The sequence below is a fragment of the Leuresthes tenuis genome, unplaced genomic scaffold, assembly GCF_036924035.1.
Source record: "Leuresthes tenuis unplaced genomic scaffold, fLeuTen1.0.hap1 SCAF_2, whole genome shotgun sequence".
NCBI lineage: Eukaryota > Metazoa > Chordata > Actinopteri > Atheriniformes > Atherinopsidae > Leuresthes > Leuresthes tenuis.
Genome location: NW_027325356.1, coordinates 2,054,275 through 2,073,994, shown reverse-complemented (window position 1 = coordinate 2,073,994; position 19,720 = coordinate 2,054,275). Strand labels below are relative to the sequence as shown.

At 46.3% G+C, this 19,720-nt stretch overlaps 1 protein-coding gene across 2 annotated transcripts in view; it reads left to right on the top strand.

The window, feature by feature from the left end:
* Positions 1-19,720, top strand: part of large2 (LARGE xylosyl- and glucuronyltransferase 2) — a 130,075-nt gene that overhangs the window by 93,309 nt on the left and 17,046 nt on the right. For both annotated transcript variants that reach the window (XM_072379833.1, XM_072379834.1), the window contains 8 exons: positions 9,690-9,979; positions 10,602-10,684; positions 11,716-11,839; positions 15,128-15,299; positions 16,290-16,394; positions 16,471-16,583; positions 17,918-18,043; positions 19,543-19,698. In XM_072379833.1, the coding sequence (XP_072235934.1) occupies positions 9,690-9,979; positions 10,602-10,684; positions 11,716-11,839; positions 15,128-15,299; positions 16,290-16,394; positions 16,471-16,583; positions 17,918-18,043; positions 19,543-19,698 (1,169 nt within the window). The remainder of the gene's footprint in view (positions 1-9,689; positions 9,980-10,601; positions 10,685-11,715; positions 11,840-15,127; positions 15,300-16,289; positions 16,395-16,470; positions 16,584-17,917; positions 18,044-19,542; positions 19,699-19,720) is intronic.

The following is a 19,720-nucleotide window of genomic DNA, read 5'->3' as shown; positions in this document are numbered from 1 at the left end:
GGCAGGAGGAAGCCCCCCCCTCACATAAACCTTTATTCCTGCAGCTTCTCTGGAGTATAACTCCATGATTTCCTCATTATTTACTCCAATCTGACGATCCTCGCTGTGTAATTTCCATGGTTTGTGGTTTAAAAGTGGCTGCGGAGTCATAATAAAAGGCCAGGGTTGTGGTTCAGGTCCGAATCCCAGCAGAGACGGCGGGTCGGCTCGGTTTTCCTTCCATCTGACAGACTTTCTGTTCGGTTCTGACATGTCTGGCATCCAAAAGGCCAACAGCGAGCCAGAGTCAGCGCTTTAGTTTGGATCACTACATTCAGGCTGGTACAAGCCGCCATTTTAATCTAAATCATTCTGAGATCTCATCATAAAAACAGACGCTTCAGCTCTCACTTGTTGTCATTATTGATGAATCTGTGGATTCTTTCTGCAGCATAAAGGAGGTTTTGTTTAAAACGACCCACCCACTCCCTGTGGAGTTTCCTCATTGCTCCGCTGACCTTTTGTTTATCAGGTCTCAGTTTCTGTGTGGGACGTACATCAGGAGGCCACAGATCTCACTTTCATGCAGTTTCACATAAACATCTGCATGTTTCTGTAACCTGGAGGTGAATTAAACTTTTCACACCCTGTAATTGTTCTTTGGTCAGAGTTTCGATCATATTTATTTAGAAAAAGCTCATTGTTCATGTTATTTAAGTAATAGAGCATTCGGTTAATCAGTGACGTGTGATATAGCCAAAAAAACACATTTATCTCCGAAGATTCCTCCTCCTGATGCTGATAACAGGACCACCGAACAGCAGCTATTAGCTTTCTAGCTAACATACAGCTATGCTAACATCTGTTAGCTTCTCTCCTCCCGTCTCTGCTTTCATAAACTGTGTTTTAATGCAGCTGAAATCCTAATAAAGCCTCTTATTTCCTGTTTTATTGTCTGTTATCAGACAACACAGAGACTCAGAATAACAGCAGTTAACACCTTAACCAGCAGCCTCTGATGCTACAGATACACGTCTGATAAAATGAGCTAACATCCAGCTGTGTTAGCATCTGTTAGCTTCATTCCTCCCGTCTCTGCTTTCATAAACTGTGTTTTAATGCAGCTGAAATCCTAATAAAGCCTCTTATTTCCTGTTTTATTGTCTGTTATCAGACAACACAGTGACTCAGAGTAACAGCAGTTAACACCTTAACCAGCAGCCTCTGATGTACAGATACAACATGTCTGATAAAATGAGCTAACATCCAGCTGTGTTAGCATCTGTTAGCTTCATTCCTCCTGTCTCTGCTTTCATAAACTGTATTTTAATGCAGCTGAAATCCTAATAAAGCCTCTTATTTCCTGTTTTATTGTCTGTTATCAGACAACACAGAGACTCAGAGTAACAGCAGTTAACACCTTAACCAGCAGCCTCTGATGCTACAGATACAACACATCTGATAAAATGAGCTAACATCCAGCTGTGTTAGCATCTGTTAGCTTCATTCCTCCCGTCTCTGCTTTCATAAACTGTATTTTAATGCAGCTGAAATCCCAATAAAGCCTCTTATTTCCTGTTTTATTGTCTGTTATCAGACAACACAGAGACTCAGAATAACAGCAGTTAACACCTTAACCAGCAGCCTCTGATGCTACAGATACACGTCTGATAAAATGAGCTAACATCCAGCTCTGTTAGCATCTGTTAGCTTCATTCCTCCCGTCTCTGCTTTCATAAACTGTGTTTTAATGCAGCTGAAATCCTAATAAAGCCTCTTATTTCCTGTTTTATTGTCTGTTATCAGACAACACAGTGACTCAGAGTAACAGCAGTTAACACCTTAACCAGCAGCCTCTGATGCTACAGATAAAACACATCTGATAAAATTAATTTTTACTCTGGTTGGACTCAGAATATTAGCTCACTTTAACAGGCTGAAGCTGCTCTGATGGCACATTAAGGACAATTTGATGGTCGTTCCGGTGACATTTCAGCAGAAATTATCCACTATTTGAAATGGCGAATCGTAGCAAATCATTTGCATCGAGGGTTTCTTGAGGAAACGTCTCAGCTGTACACATGAAAACTCCCTCAGGAGAGTCGTTCCATTCACTCCTGACCAAGTTGGTGTAAAAACTGTGAAAACTGCTCTTTACTGTCCTGTGAAGCCGCTTCGTCTTTTCTGACATTTGTGTAAAGTCTACGACCCAAAACCTTGTGGCCCGCTCACCTCAGATTTCCGACTTTTACAGAGAACTGGTGAAAGTTGTGAGTCTGAAGTGAGAGGAAGGAGGTAAATGTCATCCTGACGGACCCTGCTCGACTCTAATGTAACTTTCAGGTCTGACGGAGTCATCCTCCAGCTGGATTTTTCCCTCAGTGTTGCTGTTGAAGTCCCATTTTTACACTGATTTGTTGTGCTTGGATCCAGTTTGACTTAAGGCTGCATCACACCCAGAGTTCCTGGTGATGCAGTTAATATTTGATGTAAGTGTTGAGGTTAGCAGAGATTTTTAGGAGGCAAGCAGAGCAGGAAAAAAGGATTCCTCTCTGCTGAGGCTCCAACACTCAAGCCTGGATGACTGATGAGTTTTCACACTGCAGTGGATCCACTTTAGCTGAGTGTTAAACGTCACTGAGTGAGCTTTTGGAGCACATCGCCTCAGAGATAACCAGCGATAACCAGATATAACCAGAGATAATCAGAGATAATCAGAGATAACCAGAGATGACCAGAGATGACCAGAGATAACCAGATATAACCAGATATAACCAGAGATAACCAGATATAATCAGATATAACCACATATAACCAGATGTAACCAGAGATAACCAGAGATAACCAGAGATAATCAGAGAAAACCAGATATAATCAGATAGAACCAGATATAACTAGAGATAACCAGAGATAACCAGATATAACCAGAGATAACTAGAGATAACCAGAGATAACCAGAGGTAACAAAAGATAACAAAAGATAACCAGAGATAATCAGATATAATCAGATATAACCAGATATAACTAGAGATAACCAGAGATAACCAGATATAACCAGAGATAACCAGAGATAACCAGATATAACCAGATATAACCAGATATAACCAGAGATAATCAGATATAATCAGATATAACCAGATATAACTAGAGATAACCAGAGATAACCAGATATAACTAGAGATAACCAGAGATAACCAGATATAACCAGAGATAACTAGAGATAACCAGAGATAACAAAAGATAACCAGAGATAATCAGATATAATCAGATATAACCAGAGATAACTAGAGATAACTAGAGATAACCAGATATAACCAGAGATAATCAGATATAACCAGATATAACTAGAGATAACCAGAGATAACCAGATATAACTAGAGATAACCAGATATAACCAGAGATAACTAGAGATAACCAGAGATAACCAGATATAACCAGATATAACCAGATATAATCAGATATAACCACATATAACCAGAGATAACCAGATATAATCAGATAGAACCAGATATAACTAGAGATAACCAGATATAACCAGAGATAACTAGAGATAACCAGAGATAACCAGAGGTAACAAAAGATAACAAAAGATAACCAGAGATAATCAGATATAATCAGATATAACCAGAGATAACTAGAGATAACTAGAGATAACCAGAGATAACCAGAGATAACCAGATATAACCAGATATAACCAGAGATAATCAGAGATAACCAGATATAGCCAGTCACTGCAGCTGGATCCAGCACGATGCGAGTGGAGTTTAGACTCGTTTGGACGCCCTCGTTAACGTGTTTCCTTCCCCGTTTTTCTTAATTCACGCGTTTCAAATCGAGGCGCCTCTGCCCCGCATAAATGTGTGCCAGCGTCACGGATCAGCTGACCGACCACGGCGCTGCTGCATAGCGTGGCGTGTTCTGCCTCCGTGGCTCACAGAACGGTTTAATCGTCTGACTGCTGAGCCACAGCTGCTCCCAGCGTCCCTGAACCTCAGACAGCGACGGCGTTTCGCTAAATCTATTTTAAACCATGACTCCCAGCCTTTGTTCAGTCATTTTTAAGCTGCTTCTTCCATCCGGACGAAGGTTTTTAGTCCCAGAAACAGCTTTGTTCCTGCTGCTGTGGCTGAACTGAAGCACCTTTACTTAGTTTCAAGGTTTGTCATTTATAAGAACATGTATTTGGTGTTATTGGCTGCCTTTCTTCTTCTTTTAAACATGTTTAAACAGACACAACCTGTCCTGTTTAACACCAACTCTGGACTCTTCTGACAGATTTAAAGGTTCCTTCCACTGTTAGAACAGCTGCTTTATTGTTCTGCCACGAACAAGATGCTGCAACAAAAACCATCAGAAAGATGGTGAATTCCTCCTCAGATTAGGGTGGGAACATTCCCATCATGCCCGAGTTCAGCTGAGGCCAGCAGCTGCTCGACAGGGATGGAGGGAAGAAGAGGAGAAAGATGGAGAGAGAGAGGGAAAGGAAGGAGGAGGAGGAGGAGAAAAGGAAAGGAAGGAGGTGGAGGAGGAGAAAAGGAAAGGAAGTGAGAATGATGGAGAGAGAGGGAAAGGAAGAAGGAGGAGGAGAAAGAAAGGAAAGGAAGGAGGTGGAGGAGGAGGAGAAAAGGAAAGGAAGTGAGAATGATGGAGAGAGAGGGAAAGGAAGAAGGAGGAGGAGAAAGAAAGGAAAGGAAGGAGGTGGAGGAGGAGGAGAAAAGGAAAGGAAGAAGGAGGAGGAGAAAGAAAGGAAAGGAAGGAGGAGGAGGAGAATGATGGAGAGAGAGAGGGAAAGGAAGGAGGTGGAGGAGAATGATGGAGAGAGAGAGGGAAAGGAAGGAGGTGGAGGAGGAGAAAAGGAAAGGAAGGAGGAGGAGGAGAAAGAAAGGAAAGGAGGAGGAGGAGGAGAAGAAAAGGAAGGAGGAGGAGGAGAATGATGGAGAGAGAGGGAAAGGAAGGAGGTGGAGGAGGAGAAAAGGAAAGGAAGGAGGTGGAGGAGGAGAAAAGGAAAGGAAGGAGGAGGAGGAGGAGAAAAGGAAAGGAGGAGGAAGTGAGAATGATGGAGAGAGAGGGAAAGGAAGGAGGAGAGAAGGAGAAGGAGGAGGAGAAGAAAAGGAAAGGAAGGAGGAGGAAAGGAGAAGGAGGAAAGGAGGAGGAGGAGGAGAAGAAAAGGAAAGGAGGAGGAAAGGAGAATGATGGAGAGAGGAAAATGAGCTGAGAGAAGAAGGATGAAAGAAAAAGAAAAGATGGAGACACTGATTTTTATTCAAATGAGAGGAAATTTCTTGGACTATTTTCAGCTGCTGATTAGTTCACATTTGATGTGCACGTGCGTGTGCACATGTGTGTGTGTGTGTGCACGTGCGTGTGTGTGTGTGCGTGTGCACGTGGTGAAGATAAACTCCATCACAGAAGAAGAACAGGAAGGAGCTCAGTAGAAGGTGTCTGAGTGAGGTTTACGTTTTAAACCTGAATTAGCTTCATGTTCGTTTTCAGAGTTTTTAACGTACAGCCGTGTAAAAAAAGAAAGTTGCACCAAACAAGCCATTCTTGTTCAGTCTTTTTCTAACTGTGCTGTCATGACCTTTGACCTTTAACATGCTAACTGAGGCCTGTAGAGTCTGAGATGTAGCTCTGGGCTTTTTCACCTTGGGGTGACCTTTAACCTTTAACATGCTAACTGAGGCCTGTAGAGTCTGAGATGTAGCTCTGGGCTTTTTCACCTTGGGGTGACCTTTAACCTTTAACATGCTAACTGAGGCCTGTAGAGTCTGAGATGTAGCTCTGGGCTTTTTCACCTTGGGGTGACCTTTAACCTTTAACATGCTAACTGAGGCCTGTAGAGTCTGAGATGTAGCTCTGGGCTTCTTCACCTTGGGGTGAACTTTAACCTTTAACATGCTGACTGAGGCCTGTAGAGTCTGAGATGTAGCTCTGGGCTTCTTCACCTTGGGGTGACCTTTAACCTTTAGCATGCTAACTGAGGCCTGTAGAGTCTGAGATGTAGCTCTGGGCTTCTTCACCTTGGGGTGAACTTTAACCTTTAACATGCTAACTGAGGCCTGTAGAGTCTGAGATGTAGCTCTGGGCTTCTTCACCTTGGGGTGACCTTTAACCTTTAGCATGCTAACTGAGGCCTGTAGAGTCTGAGATGTAGCTCTGGGCTTCTTCACCTTGGGGTGACCTTTAACCTTTAACATGCTAACTGAGGCCTGTAGAGTCTGAGATGTAGCTCTGGGCTTCTTCACCTTGGGGTGACCTTTAACCTTTAACATGCTGACTGAGGCCTGTAGAGTCTGAGATGTAGCTCTGGGCTTCTTCACCTTGGGGTGACCTTTAACCTTTAGCATGCTAACTGAGGCCTGTAGAGTCTGAGATGTAGCTCTGGGCTTCTTCACCTTGGGGTGAACTTTAACCTTTAACATGCTAACTGAGGCCTGTAGAGTCTGAGATGTAGCTCTGGGCTTCTTCACCTTGGGGTGACCTTTAACCTTTAACATGCTAACTGAGGCCTGTAGAGTCTGAGATGTAGCTCTGGGCTTCTTCACCTTGGGGTGAACTTTAACCTTTAACATGCTAACTGAGGCCTGTAGAGTCTGAGATGTAGCTCTGGGCTTCTTCACCTTGGGGTGACCTTTAACCTTTAGCATGCTAACTGAGGCCTGTAGAGTCTGAGATGTAGCTCTGGGCTTCTTCACCTTGGGGTGACCTTTAACCTTTAACATGCTAACTGAGGCCTGTAGAGTCTGAGATGTAGCTCTGGGCTTCTTCACCTTGGGGTGAACTTGCTGGGACGTCCACTCCTGGGAAGATTGACAGCTGTCCTGAATGTTTTCCACTTGTGAATAATCTTTCTCTCTGTAGAATGATGGACTCCAGATAGTCTGGAAATGGCCTTATAACCCTTCCCAGACTGATGGGCAGCAGCAGCTGCTTCTCTGAGATCTTTGCTGGTGTCTTTCCTCCTTGGCATCGTGTTAAACTGACAGAACTCCTGCTTTTATAGAGCTGCTCACACTGACTGATGATCAGTTAATTTACCCAGGAAGGGTTCACTTAGTTTTTTATGTGGTTGGACTGAGCTCACCTTAACTTTATTTTCTGATATGTCTGATATGTAAAGCCCGGAGTTGTAAGAGGTTTTAGTTTTAGTCGGAGCAGAAATGAGCTGCAAACACACACTTTAACATTTATTCACTGCAGTGAGAGCTTCAGATTATTCAGATTATTCAGATTATTCAGATTATTCAGGCTACACGATGCATTCCTGCCATTCTGGCACAAGCAAAAGGAAACTGATTCAGATCTATGTGATCACAGGACACTAATTATATCAAGAATTCAGCCAGATTTCAGCAGCCAGAGACTCCAAAAACCTTCGTTTTCTGCTCACAAAACTGCAAGTAAAACCGTCTTCAGTCGGTTTAAAATGAGGCTTTTTAAAGATGAGGAAAAGTGTCCTGGAATCAGCTTTTACCTCCACTATCCTGAGCAACAAAAGCCCCCCCCAGGAGCACTCCAGCCATGTTCGCACCCACTCATCAGGAGGAAGTGTGATGAGCCAATTTCCACGTGTGATTCCCCTGAGAACGCGTTTCTCACACATTCTCAGTTTGTACCGTAGATGAGAAAAACACGAGGTTTGTGGAGTGATGATCAGAAGGCTGGGTTCAGTTCCACGCTGCGCCTGTTCACAGCTGAAGGAAATATTCATGGCATCATGTGTGGAGCTCTGACACCATATTTGCATTTTCTGCTCCATAAACTCTGAGGAAAATGTGACTTTTCTGTGCTGCAGTTTCATCTGACGGCTGCTCTAAAACAAACGCTTTAGACTGAAAAAGACGGGGAAACGATGCAGTTTCAGCTGGACGGAGGGATCACCGTAAAGATTCATCACCTTCATTAAAACGTTTTAAAGCTCAGGATGAATATAAAGCAACAGAAGCACAAAAGCTTCTGATTCCACGTAACAATCCTCAGGTTTTGTATTTATTTTATAGAACAATTCAACAACAAGGTGATTCAAAGAGCTTCACAGAGACATTAAAACAGAAGGAATAAAAAGCAGGATTTAGAATTTAAACAAAAGAAAGAAATAAGAACAATAGATAAAATCTGATTCCGTTTTGAAACTCAAGCTTATTCAAAAGCAGCTGAAAATAGATGTTTCTTCAACCTGGACTTAAATCCTGAGAGTTTCAGCTGATCTGAGGCTTTCTGGGAGTTTGTTCCAGACATGTGGAGCATAGAAGCTGAATGCAGCTTCTCCAGGTCTGGTTCTGACTCTGGGAACTGATAAAGAACCGGATCCAGATGACCTGATGGGTCTGGGAGGTTCATAGTGGGTCAGGAGGTCACTGATGTATTTTGGACCATTCAGAGCTTCATAGACCAGCATCAGAACTTTAAAGAACATCCTCTGATGGACCAGCATCAGAACTTTAAAGAACATCCTCTGATGGACCAGCATCAGAACTTTAAAGTCTATCCTCTGATGGACCAGCAGCAGAACTTTAAAGTCTATCCTCTGATGGACCGGCATCAGAACTTTAAAGTCTATCCTCTGATGGACCAGCATCAGAACCTTAAAGTCTATCCTCTGATAGACCAGCATCAGAACTTTAAAGTCTATCCTCTGATGGACCGGCAGCCGGTGGAAAGACCTCACAGCTGGACTGATGTGCTCCACTTCTTTGGTCTCAGTGAGGACTCGAGCAGCTGAGTTCTGGATCAGCTGCAGGTGTCTAACGGACTTTTTTAGGTTTCACAGGCTGGAGACCAGTTAGGAAACCAGTTAGGAAACCAGTTAGGAGACCAGTTAGGAAACCAGTTAGGAAACCAGTTAGGAAACCAGTTAGGAGACCAGTTAGGAGACCAGTTAGGAAACCAGTTAGGAAACCAGTTAGGAGACCAGTTAGGAAACCAGTTAGGAGACCAGTTAGGAGACCAGTTAGGAAACCAGTTAGGAAACCAGTTAGGAAACCAGTTAGGAGACCAGTTAGGAGACCAGTTAGGAAACCAGTTAGGAAACCAGTTAGGAGACCAGTTAGGAGACCAGTTAGGAAACCAGTTAGGAGAGCAGTTAGGAAACCAGTTAGGAGAGCGTTGCAGTGGTTAAGGTGGGAGATGACCATGGTCTGCACCAGGAGCTGGGGGGCATGTTGGGTCAGGTATGGTCTGATCTTTCTTATGTTTAGTAATGCAAAGCGGCTGAACGAGTAACCGAGGTAACGGGATCTTTGAAGGTTAGTTGGTCATCAATCATGACACCCAAGTTTCCAGCAACCTTTGATGGAGCCAGAGATTCAGTTTGGATGCAGATGCTGTGGTGTTTGGTTGGTTTGGGAAGACCAGCAGCTCAGTTTTTGGGAGGTTAGGTTGGAGGTGATGGGCTTTAAAATCTGCCCTTATGTCGCTCATGTTGGACACACTCACTCCTGGAGCTGTTGTTGACCAGGACATATCGCCAGCCATTTAACGGTCATATTGATTCACTACAAAACTAAAAGTTGACCAAGTCTGTGTTGCGTTCTGACAGAAAAGACTGAGAAGCTTCAGGTGAGATTTTCAGTAACAGGATACCTGCAGCAGCAGCACTTCTTTGGTCTCAGTGAGGACTCGAGCAGCTGAGTTCTGGATGAGCTGCAGATAATAATACAATAATCTAACAGATCTGTACTGCAGTCTGACGCTCGCTCTCTTCCCCTCAGATGGCCGCTCCCTCCTCCTGGCGCCCTGTCTCGCCGACACGCCGGCCGCTCAGGTCTTAGAGCGAGCCGTCCTGGAGTCGCGGGTCCGAGAGGTGGAGGAGGAGAACCGGCAGATCCGGCTGCAGCTCAGCCAGGCGCAGGGCGCCGCCGCCCAGCAGCCGGAGGGAAACTATGGCAACCAGCAGTGGGGAGCGTCGGCAGACACGGTGTCGGAGGACGGCGACAACACGGCGGAGGAGAAGAACAACCACACGGACTGTCCCCGCTCGCCAACCGTCCAGAAGTGCGAGGTCAGGACACACTGACATGTTCACAGCAGAAAGGTGTCGGGTCAAAGCTAAATGAAATGTAATTTATTTCTACAGCCCTTTACAACAATCCATTTCAGTTTACAGCAGATAATAAATAAAGAAAAGAATAAGTACAAAACAATAAAATAACAGTAAACGCAATAAAATACAGCAAAATTTAATAAGATAAGATAAAAGAGTCACCATACTACTGGGTATTAAAAGCCATCTGAAATAAGTAGGTTTTAGCCCTGATTTAAAGAGGCCCAGGTCAGAAATAAGATGCATCTCGGGGGGGGGGGGCTTATTCCAGAGCCTGGGGGCACCCCAGGGCTTGTATTTGGACCTGAACACTTCCAGCAAAAGTTGATTTGTTGACCTCAGAGCTCTGCCAGGGTTACAGTTAAAAGCTCAGATAAATACGATGGGAAATGATAAAACGAGCTTCGTTTCCCCCCGTAAACACGCCGCCGAAGCTCGGCCAATCACAGCGGAGCACCTGCTCCCTGAGGTGACCCCGACTGTTAGTTTAAGTGGGTTAGAAACGGGCCGTGGAGGTGCTGACAGGTGAGTCTCCCAGTGACACTCACAGCGTCTTCTTCTTCTTCTTCTGTGTCCGCAGCTGATCCACGTGGCGTGCGTTTGTGCCGGTCACAACGCCAGCAGAGACGTGGTCACGCTGGTGAAGTCGGTCCTCTTTCACAGGTGAGTTTTTATGTGTAACCGAGTCTTCTTCTGTCCCTCGGGTCTGTTTCTGTGACTTTACAGAAGAAAACTGCTGATTTAAAAAGAAGAAGAAGAAGAAGAAGAAGAAGAAGAAGAAGAAGAAGAAGCTGTTTTCCATGTTTAAAGGCCTGGTTATGATGTAGGACATTTGGCTCTTTATCCTCAGATGAAGGAGCTGAACAGAGCGAAGCTTAAGGTCTAAAGAAAGATTAGAAAATTGAGGCGAAATGAACAGAACCGTAGAAACCAGGAAGTGAAGTTCCAGGAGAAACGGCAGCTTGACTAATCTCAGCAGGAGGAGTTTCCACCTCCAGAGATGCTCCCTTTGTTTGTTTCCACGGAGCCGTCAGCATCCAGAGGATCCCTGAAAGAGCAGCTGGAGTCTGGAGCTGAAGACAAAATCACACACAGGAAGCCCAGCTCATTGAGGGGTCAGAGGTCACGGGGTCCAGCTTAGGCTTGCTCCCTCGTCCTTTACACTGAAACTCCTCCAGATTCCTTGAATGCTTTAATGATATTCTGCTCTGTAGAGGCAGAAATATGCAGATCCCTTCCAGTCTTTCTCTGAGGAACATTGTTTTAACACAAACTGGAGCTCCTCTGAACCTCTTTGCTGCTCAGACTGTCCTGGAGGCTGCTTCAGGACCAGATCAGGGCTACTGGTTTATTATTAATGGCTCTGAACTCGTTCCAGCTGTTTCTTGAGGGAGGGAACATGAAATCTTTCTCTTTTCCTGGGCTGTAACAGATATCTGCCCCATCGGTTCTGATGTCGCTTCTCTAACCGCAGGCGTGCACTCTGTGCATGCTAAAGAACTTACTGATTTTCCAGGCTGAAGGATGGTCGATAACAGCAGAAATTCAATGTTGGCTCTTTTGATTGAACTTACCCAAAAGCTGGTAGAGCGTGAGGTCGGTACCGGGCAGATTTGTGCAGGTTAATTAGGTCAGTGAGGATCCAAACCGACCACCACACGAGCTTTAACATCTCTTCTTCTCTCCATTTTTAGGAGGAATCCTCTCCACTTTCATTTCATCACCGACACGGTAGCCAATCGCATCCTGAGCTCCCTGTTCCAGTCCTGGATGGTCCCATCAGTGCAAGTCAGCTTCTACGATGCAGATGAACTGAAGGTAAGACGAAGGCCTGCTTCCTGCTCGCCTTCCCGGCACCAGATGTTACTTTGGGGTGAGCTGGAGGGTCAGGCTGCAGTTTAATCTCCTTTTTTAAATGGCAGCAGACAGATATATGAAGATAGAAAGATAGAAATCTGAAATAAAACCTTTAAAGATTGTTTAAAGGAGAACTGTTGGGCTCTGTGGAGGATCTGCATGTTCTTAAGGCAGCGCTACGTTTGGAAAGAGGATGAACTGAGGTGTATTCAGTGGTAATCTTCAACTTCACCACTAGGTGTCCTCATATCCTCCACACTGCTCCTTTAATGTCAGGCAGTTCACATTTCTGTACTCTACTACAGCACATTGTACGTTTTACCTTTTTTATCATTATATGAGAGGGCATTATCTCTTTATCAAGGCATCAAACTCAAGCTGGAGCACAAAGGTCAAAGAACTTAAACTTCAGGAGAAGGAAACCAGGTCAGGTGTCAGTAAACCAAAGAGCTGCTTTAAGGGTGACCGTTCAGAGCGTGTTAAGACGGCAGCGAGCGTTCACGGACTGCAGCGAGCGTTCACGGACGGCAGCGAGCGTTCACGGACTGCAGCGAGCGTTCACGGACGGCAGCGAGCGTTCACGGACTGCAGCGAGCGTTCACGGACGGCAGCGAGCGTTCACGGACTGCAGCGAGCGCTCACGGACGGCAGCGAGCGTTCACGGACTGCAGCGAGCGTTCACGGACGCTAGCGAGCGTTCACGGAGGGCAGCGAGCGTTCACGGACTGCAGCGAGTGTTCACGGACGCCAGCGAGCGTTCACGGACGCTAGCGAGCGTTCACGGACGGCAGCGAGCGTTCACGGACTGCTGCGAGCGTTCACGGACTGCAGCGAGCGCTCACGGACGGCAGCGAGCGTTCACGGACGCTAGCGAGCGTTCATGGACAGCAGCGAGCATTCACGGACGCTAGCGAGCGTTCACGGACGCTAGCGAGCGTTCACGGACGCTAGCGAGCGTTCACGGACGCTAGCGAGCGTTCACGGACGGCAGCGAGCATTCACGGACGCTAGCGAGCGTTCACGGACAGCAGCGAGCGTTCACGGACTGCTGCGAGCGTTCACGGACTGCAGCGAGCGTTCACGGACTGCAGCGAGCGCTCACGGACTGCAGCGAGCGTTCACGGACTGCTGCGAGCGCTCTCGGACTGCAGCGAGCGTTCACGGACGCTAGCGAGCGTTCGCGGACTGCAGCGAGCGTTCACGGACTGCAGCGAGCGTTCACGGACTGCAGCGAGCGCTCACGGACTGCAGCGAGCGTTCACGGACTGCTGCGAGCGCTCTCGGACTGCAGCGAGCGTTCACGGACGCTAGCGAGCGTTCGCGGACTGCAGCGAGCGTTCACGGACAGCAGCGGGCGTTCACGGACTGCAGCGAGCGTTCACGGACTGCTGCGAGCGTTCACGGACTGCTGCGAGCGCTCTCGGACTGCAGCGAGCGTTCACGGACGCTAGCGAGCGTTCGCGGACGCTAGCGAGCGTTCGCGGACTGCAGCGAGCGTTCACGGACTGCAGCGAGCGCTCACGGACTGCAGCGAGCGTTCACGGACTGCTGCGAGCGCTCTCGGACTGCAGCGAGCGTTCACGGACGCTAGCGAGCGTTCGCGGACTGCAGCGAGCATTCACGGACGCTAGCGAGCGTTCACGGACAGCAGCAAGCGTTCACGGACTGCAGCGAGCGTTCACGGACTGCAGCGAGCGTTCACGGACTGCTGCGAGCGTTCACGGACTGCAGCGAGCGTTCACGGACAGCAGCGGGCGTTCACGGACTGCAGCGAGCGTTCACGGACTGCTGCGAGCGTTCACGGACTGCTGCGAGCGCTCTCGGACTGCAGCGAGCGTTCACGGACGCTAGCGAGCGTTCGCGGACGCTAGCGAGCGTTCGCGGACGCTAGCGAGCGTTCGCGGACTGCAGCGAGCGTTCACGGACTGCAGCGAGCGCTCACGGACTGCAGCGAGCGTTCACGGACTGCTGCGAGCGCTCTCGGACTGCAGCGAGCGTTCACGGACGCTAGCGAGCGTTCGCGGACTGCAGCGAGCATTCACGGACGCTAGCGAGCGTTCACGGACTGCAGCGAGCGCTCACGGACTGCAGCGAGCGCTCATGCTTCATCCAGTCACCAAAGATCGATGAAGCGCCGCCCTTCTCCAAATGGTTTTGGACTCTCAGATCTTTACGTGAATCATCGGGATGTCGGGTTCATTTTTTGTGCCTTTTCACAAAGTAAAATGACATCATCGACCTCGTGACGCCACACTGCGTGGCGCCCAGAATGACCTTTTAGAGCTGATCTATCAACAAGGCAAAATGCAGTTTTAATTACTCCTGCTCATCATGTTCTGAGAAAACTGTCCACATGAGCTGTTTATTGTCTGTTAGACTGACACGGCCCTGAAGTTTTAACCGAATCTTCGACAATTTCCATCAAGCTTAGGAAAATGATCAATAAAAATGATCAATTGATCAAGTGAAAAATCCATCAGGATGGGAAGTGATCAATCCCACATCCTGAGTTTCATGCATAAACTTTAACGTCTTCCTTCTTCACCAACTTCCACACGATCAAACTGTTACTTTGTGGTCAATCCCATCGATTACCAGAAGTATTGATCAGTAGAAGTATTGATCAGTAGAAGTATTGATCAGTATTGACTCGTACCTTCAGAGACAAACTGAAGCTGACGTTAAAGATCAGTTAGCAGTTATAACTAATCTCCATCTCTTTAAAGTTTTGGTGCCATTTGACAGAAACGGCAGCTAATTGAGTCGAGCAACACTTAAGGAAGCAGCAAATAATTTATTTCCACATCAAGTTGATGAATGTGCTCTCAGTGATGAGCGTGAATTAGTGTTTGTGTGTCTCTGCCTCCCATCATCACATTCCCCTCCTGCTCGGTCTTTGTGCTGAACAATGAGTCCTTTGTGCCGTCAGACGCTTCGACCTGCAGCCTCTCTTCACTTTCCATTAACTCGCATTAAAGTGGAGAAAAACAGCCGAGACTCTAAGCCGATTATGTTTGCAGATGATGCACTTATGCAGATCCAATTACTCTGAATCAAGAGAATTAATTAAAAGACACTGTTTGCAGGTTCGGAGTCTTTGCCAAAATGTGCTGAATGTGGCTTTGTGTTGACCCACGTTCAGAAAGCTGCGTTCTCATAATGAACAACTCGGTCACAGCAGCGATGCTTCGCCTGAGTTAAAAGCTTCCTTTAAACCTTTAAACCATGTTTCTCTGATTCTCCTTTCAGTCGGAGGTGTCGTGGATACCCAACAAGCATTACTCAGGTATTTACGGCTTGATGAAGCTGACCCTAACCAAAGCTTTGCCCGCCGACCTGTCCAAGGTCATCGTCCTGGACACGGACATCACCTTCGCCACAGACATCGCTGAACTCTGGGGCATCTTTAGGAAGTTTACTGGTGAGTAAATGTTTCTGTTTCTGTATTTATCAGACGCTTTTATCCAAAGAGACTTACAAATGAAGATATAACAGCTTTATAAAAAGCTAACAATAAGCTCCATAGAAGGAACCCAGGAGTCCGACTCTGTCAGAGGGGACAGAGTAGAGATAGGGTGCAGGCATAGAAGGAAGAGCAGAAAGATAAAGTGCAGAGATAGAGGGGGGAGGGAAGTACAAGGTAAGTGCTGGGATAGGAGATGCTCTCTGAAGAGCTGGGTTTTCAGGAGCTTCTTGAAGATAGACAGGGACGCCCCTGTTCTGGTAGCGCTCGGTAGGTCATTCCACCATCGTGGGACGACACATGAACAGAGTTTGGATTGTCTTAGGCGTGGTGTAGGAGCTGCTAGACGACAATCCTGGGACCAACGGAGGGACCCAGTTGGGACAGAAGCCTTTGCAAGAGCATTCAAGTAGATGGAGCCGCTCCATTAAGCTCTTTGTAGATAACATCAGGGACTTGGATCTGATGCTAAGGGCAGCCAGAGGAGCTCAATGAACAGAGGGGGGGCGTGTTCTTTTAGGCTGATCCAAGACCAGACGCACCGCCGCGTTCTGGACCATCTGCAGAGGTTTCACTGCTCTTGTATCTGCTATTACCTGAATTGTGTGTGTTTATATAAGAAGTGACTCATTCATTAATCTGACGTTAAGCTGTTTGTACTGAGATGCTTTACATGGCCTAAAAACTGGAATTTGAATTGGAAAAATTTGTCTGAATTCTACTTAAAAAAGCAAAGACTCTCTGGTCATTTTAAAGAAATCCAGTTCCTGTGTTTTAGGCTCTCAGTGTTTCAAAGGAGCAGCACATGGCAGCTGAACAGCAGCTCAAACCAGGGTCAGAAAGCTGCAACAAAGCGAGATGAATGTGGACCTTTTAGTACACGTTGAGCTCAGCTTTGAAACATTCGTCCTGCAGGTGAATGATGCCTAACTGCTGCTGTGTTTGCAGATAAGCAGGTGATCGGTCTGGTGGAGAACCAGAGTGACTGGTACCTGGGCAACTTGTGGAAGAACCACAAACCGTGGCCCGCTCTGGGAAGAGGCTTCAACACAGGTAAACACAGATTTTTCACTTTAACTTCCAGCGTTTCAAGCTGGCTTTTGGATTCATCGCCTCCTCTTTGTTGCAGGCGTCATTCTTCTCTACATGGAACGACTGCGGCGAATCAGCTGGGAACAGATGTGGCGGCTGACGGCAGAAAGGGAGCTAATGAGCATGCTCAGCACCTCGCTCGCTGACCAGGTCGGGAACACCTCTGGCTACTTCTCAGAATACCTCAGATGGAGTCAGAAAACTGTAAAATATGTAACTCACACTTTTTAGAGTCGGCTCCATCTGATTGGTCGTGTTTTGCTGACCAATCAGAGCAGACTACACTCCTCTTTTTTCACCCTACCAGCTCTCTAAATCATCTGGTTAGTCTTTGCTGAAAGAACTGCAGTCAGTGGGATTCAGCAATAAAACATTCATTCTGTGAGCTGTCAGCGAGGACAGATGATGTGCAAATGTAAAGATTTATTAACTTTACATGCACAGACCTGAGGACGCACGTACGCCGCTGCACATTAATATCAAACACAAAGCCAGCAGCTCATTATGGAGTCGAAGGAGAACAGGCTGAAAGGATCTGAAATGTGGTGAAGTTTTATATAAATACAGTTCAGTCAGAGCATAAACTGTATGATTCTGACTGAGAATCCAACAGATTCATTCTGGAGATGCTCTGCTCCTCAAACACTTTGCTTTTTGGACCAAAGCACGAGTTCACAACCTTTTAATATTAATGTTTATGCATTTAGCAGACGCTTTTATCCAAAGCCACTTATAGATAGGCAGGTGTAGGGTAAGGGGGTCTTGCCTAAGGACCCCTAATGAAAATTTTCGAAGAAATTTTGATGGGTGCCAAGCTGCTGCCCGTCCACACAGACACAGAGAGACAGAGAGGCTGCTAGTTGCCAGTCAAGCATTATATGATCATAATCCAGTCTTAAATATGAGATTCAGGCTTGTTCTGGTGAAATCTGCCTGCGTTAGACACATAAGGCCCGGTTAATCTGTTCAGATTAATGGAAAACATGAGTTAGTGCGCGCTATCGCGCGCATTTGTCTCATCAGTGGCTGGCATGAAGCTGTTAATCTGTTCTGAAAAATGGAAATTTATGAGTTAGTACTACCTCCCCTACTGGAGGTAGTACCTTTCATGCAGGGGATTTGGACCCAGGTCTCCCACATGAAAGGTGGCAATCTAACCGCTACACTATCCAGTCCCAGTCCATATTCTATGGAATATTTTTTCCAGCAAAACGTTCACACAGTTGATTCTCAGATCTTGTTCCGGTTGAGTTGAGATGAACTTTCATAGCTGGTCTTCCACAGTTTGGAAATGTCTGATGGACTGAAATCATCTGAAATGTTTTGGATGAAACCGACCTGTGCTGCTTCCTTTCACTTCATTACTTGTTCGGTTTGGACTGGCAGAAAAGAGCTTAATGCCACGATGAACTCTGAACTCTGATGAACCTAAATAACCTAAATCCCACCATTCAAAGCAGGGTATCTCTGTTGTTTTTGTGCAGGACATCTTCAACGCCTTCATAAAGCAGAACCCGGTCCTGGTGCACCAGCTGCCCTGTTTCTGGAACGTTCAGCTGTCTGATCACACCCGCTCAGAGCAGTGCTACACCGAGGTGTCCGACCTCAAGGTACATCCTGAGCACGCATTACTCGGGTATTTCAGCCTCTGATACTCCTTTTCAGAGCCTTTCAGAGACTGATTTGATTTCACTCACAGTGCTAAACTAAATGCTGTTTTAAACTGTTTTATTTACTACTCCTGGACGGGATCTACAAAGGTCACAGCACACAGGATTTCTACACACTGTTTCTGTTTCTGTATTTATCTGACGCTTTTATCCAAAGCAACGTACAAATCAAGATATAACAGCTTTATAAAAGCTAACAATAAGCTACATAGAAGGAACCCAGGAGTCCGACTCTGTCAGAGGGGACAGAGCAGAGATAGGGTGCAGGCATAGAAGGAGGTGCAGAAAGATAAAGGGCAGAGATAGAGGGGGTAGGGAAGTACAAGGTAAGTGCTGGGATAGGAGATGCTCTCTGAAGAGCTGGGCTTTCAGGAGCTTCTTGAAGATAGACAGGGACGCCCCTGTTCTGGTAGCGCTCGGTAGGTCATTCCACCATCGTGGGACGACACATGAACAGAGTTTGGATTGTCTTAGGCGTGGTGTAGGAGCTGCTAGACGACAATCCTGGGACCAACGGAGGGACCCAGTTGGGACAGAAGCCTTTGCAAGAGCATTCAAGTAGATGGAGCCGTTCCATTAAGCTCTTTGTAGCTAACATCAGGGACTTGGATCTGATGCGGGCGGCTAAGGGCAGCCAGAGGAGTTCAATGAACAGAGGGGGGGCGTGTTCTTTTAGGCTGTTTAGAGCGGGATCTATGAATGGTAGCTTGAAAACGTTAATCATGAATGCTGCACTTTAGAGTGCATTGGGCAGCGTTCACAAATGCTAACTGGTGACACGGAAAGTGACAGAGGAACACTGAGCTCATGTTCATCCACTGCTAATTCAGCAAATGTTTAAGCTCAGTTTTTGGATTAGCTTTGTTCCACACTTTTTAATATATTAATATATATATATATATAAATACGTATCACTGGATTAGCTTAGTTTTAGTCTCAACTACAAGTTCAAGGATCCCGGACAAGCCCCCAATTAATGCTACGACCTTGCTAATTGGGCAGCAACATAATAGGAGACTGAACACATGGGGTTAAGAAAAGCACTTGGTTTATTGTTAAAATCCAGCCAGCATTTACTCAACAATACACTGCAAGAGTGTTGAACAATTAAGCCCATGCTTCATCCAAAGACTCTTGCATTGACACTGCAAGTATTGTGAGAAAGCAGAGGGATGTAACGGTGTTTCTACTGTATTTATAGAATTCCACACAACTGGACCTTTGTATGAACACTAAAATGAAGCCACAATACTAAAAACTAATGGAGCCGAAAGAGATTCTGTCTGTTGTGACATAAATGAAGGACTGATTCAGTATTTTAAGTCCTACCAGTTTTGAAAATAGAGCTTCAGAAAAGACAGATTTGATTTGATTTGTGGTTCTTTCTGTTGCATTAACAAAAAAACCAATGATGCAGCAGGGATTTCCTGTGTTTCCAGGTGATTCACTGGAACTCTCCAAAGAAGCTCAGAGTAAAGAACAAACACGTGGAGTTCTTCAGGAACCTCTACTTGACCTTCTTGGAGTACGACGGAAACCTGCTGCGACGGGAGCTGTTTGGTTGCCCGAGTCAGGCCAGTCCAGACAACGTCCAGGTTAGACACACATAAACGGACT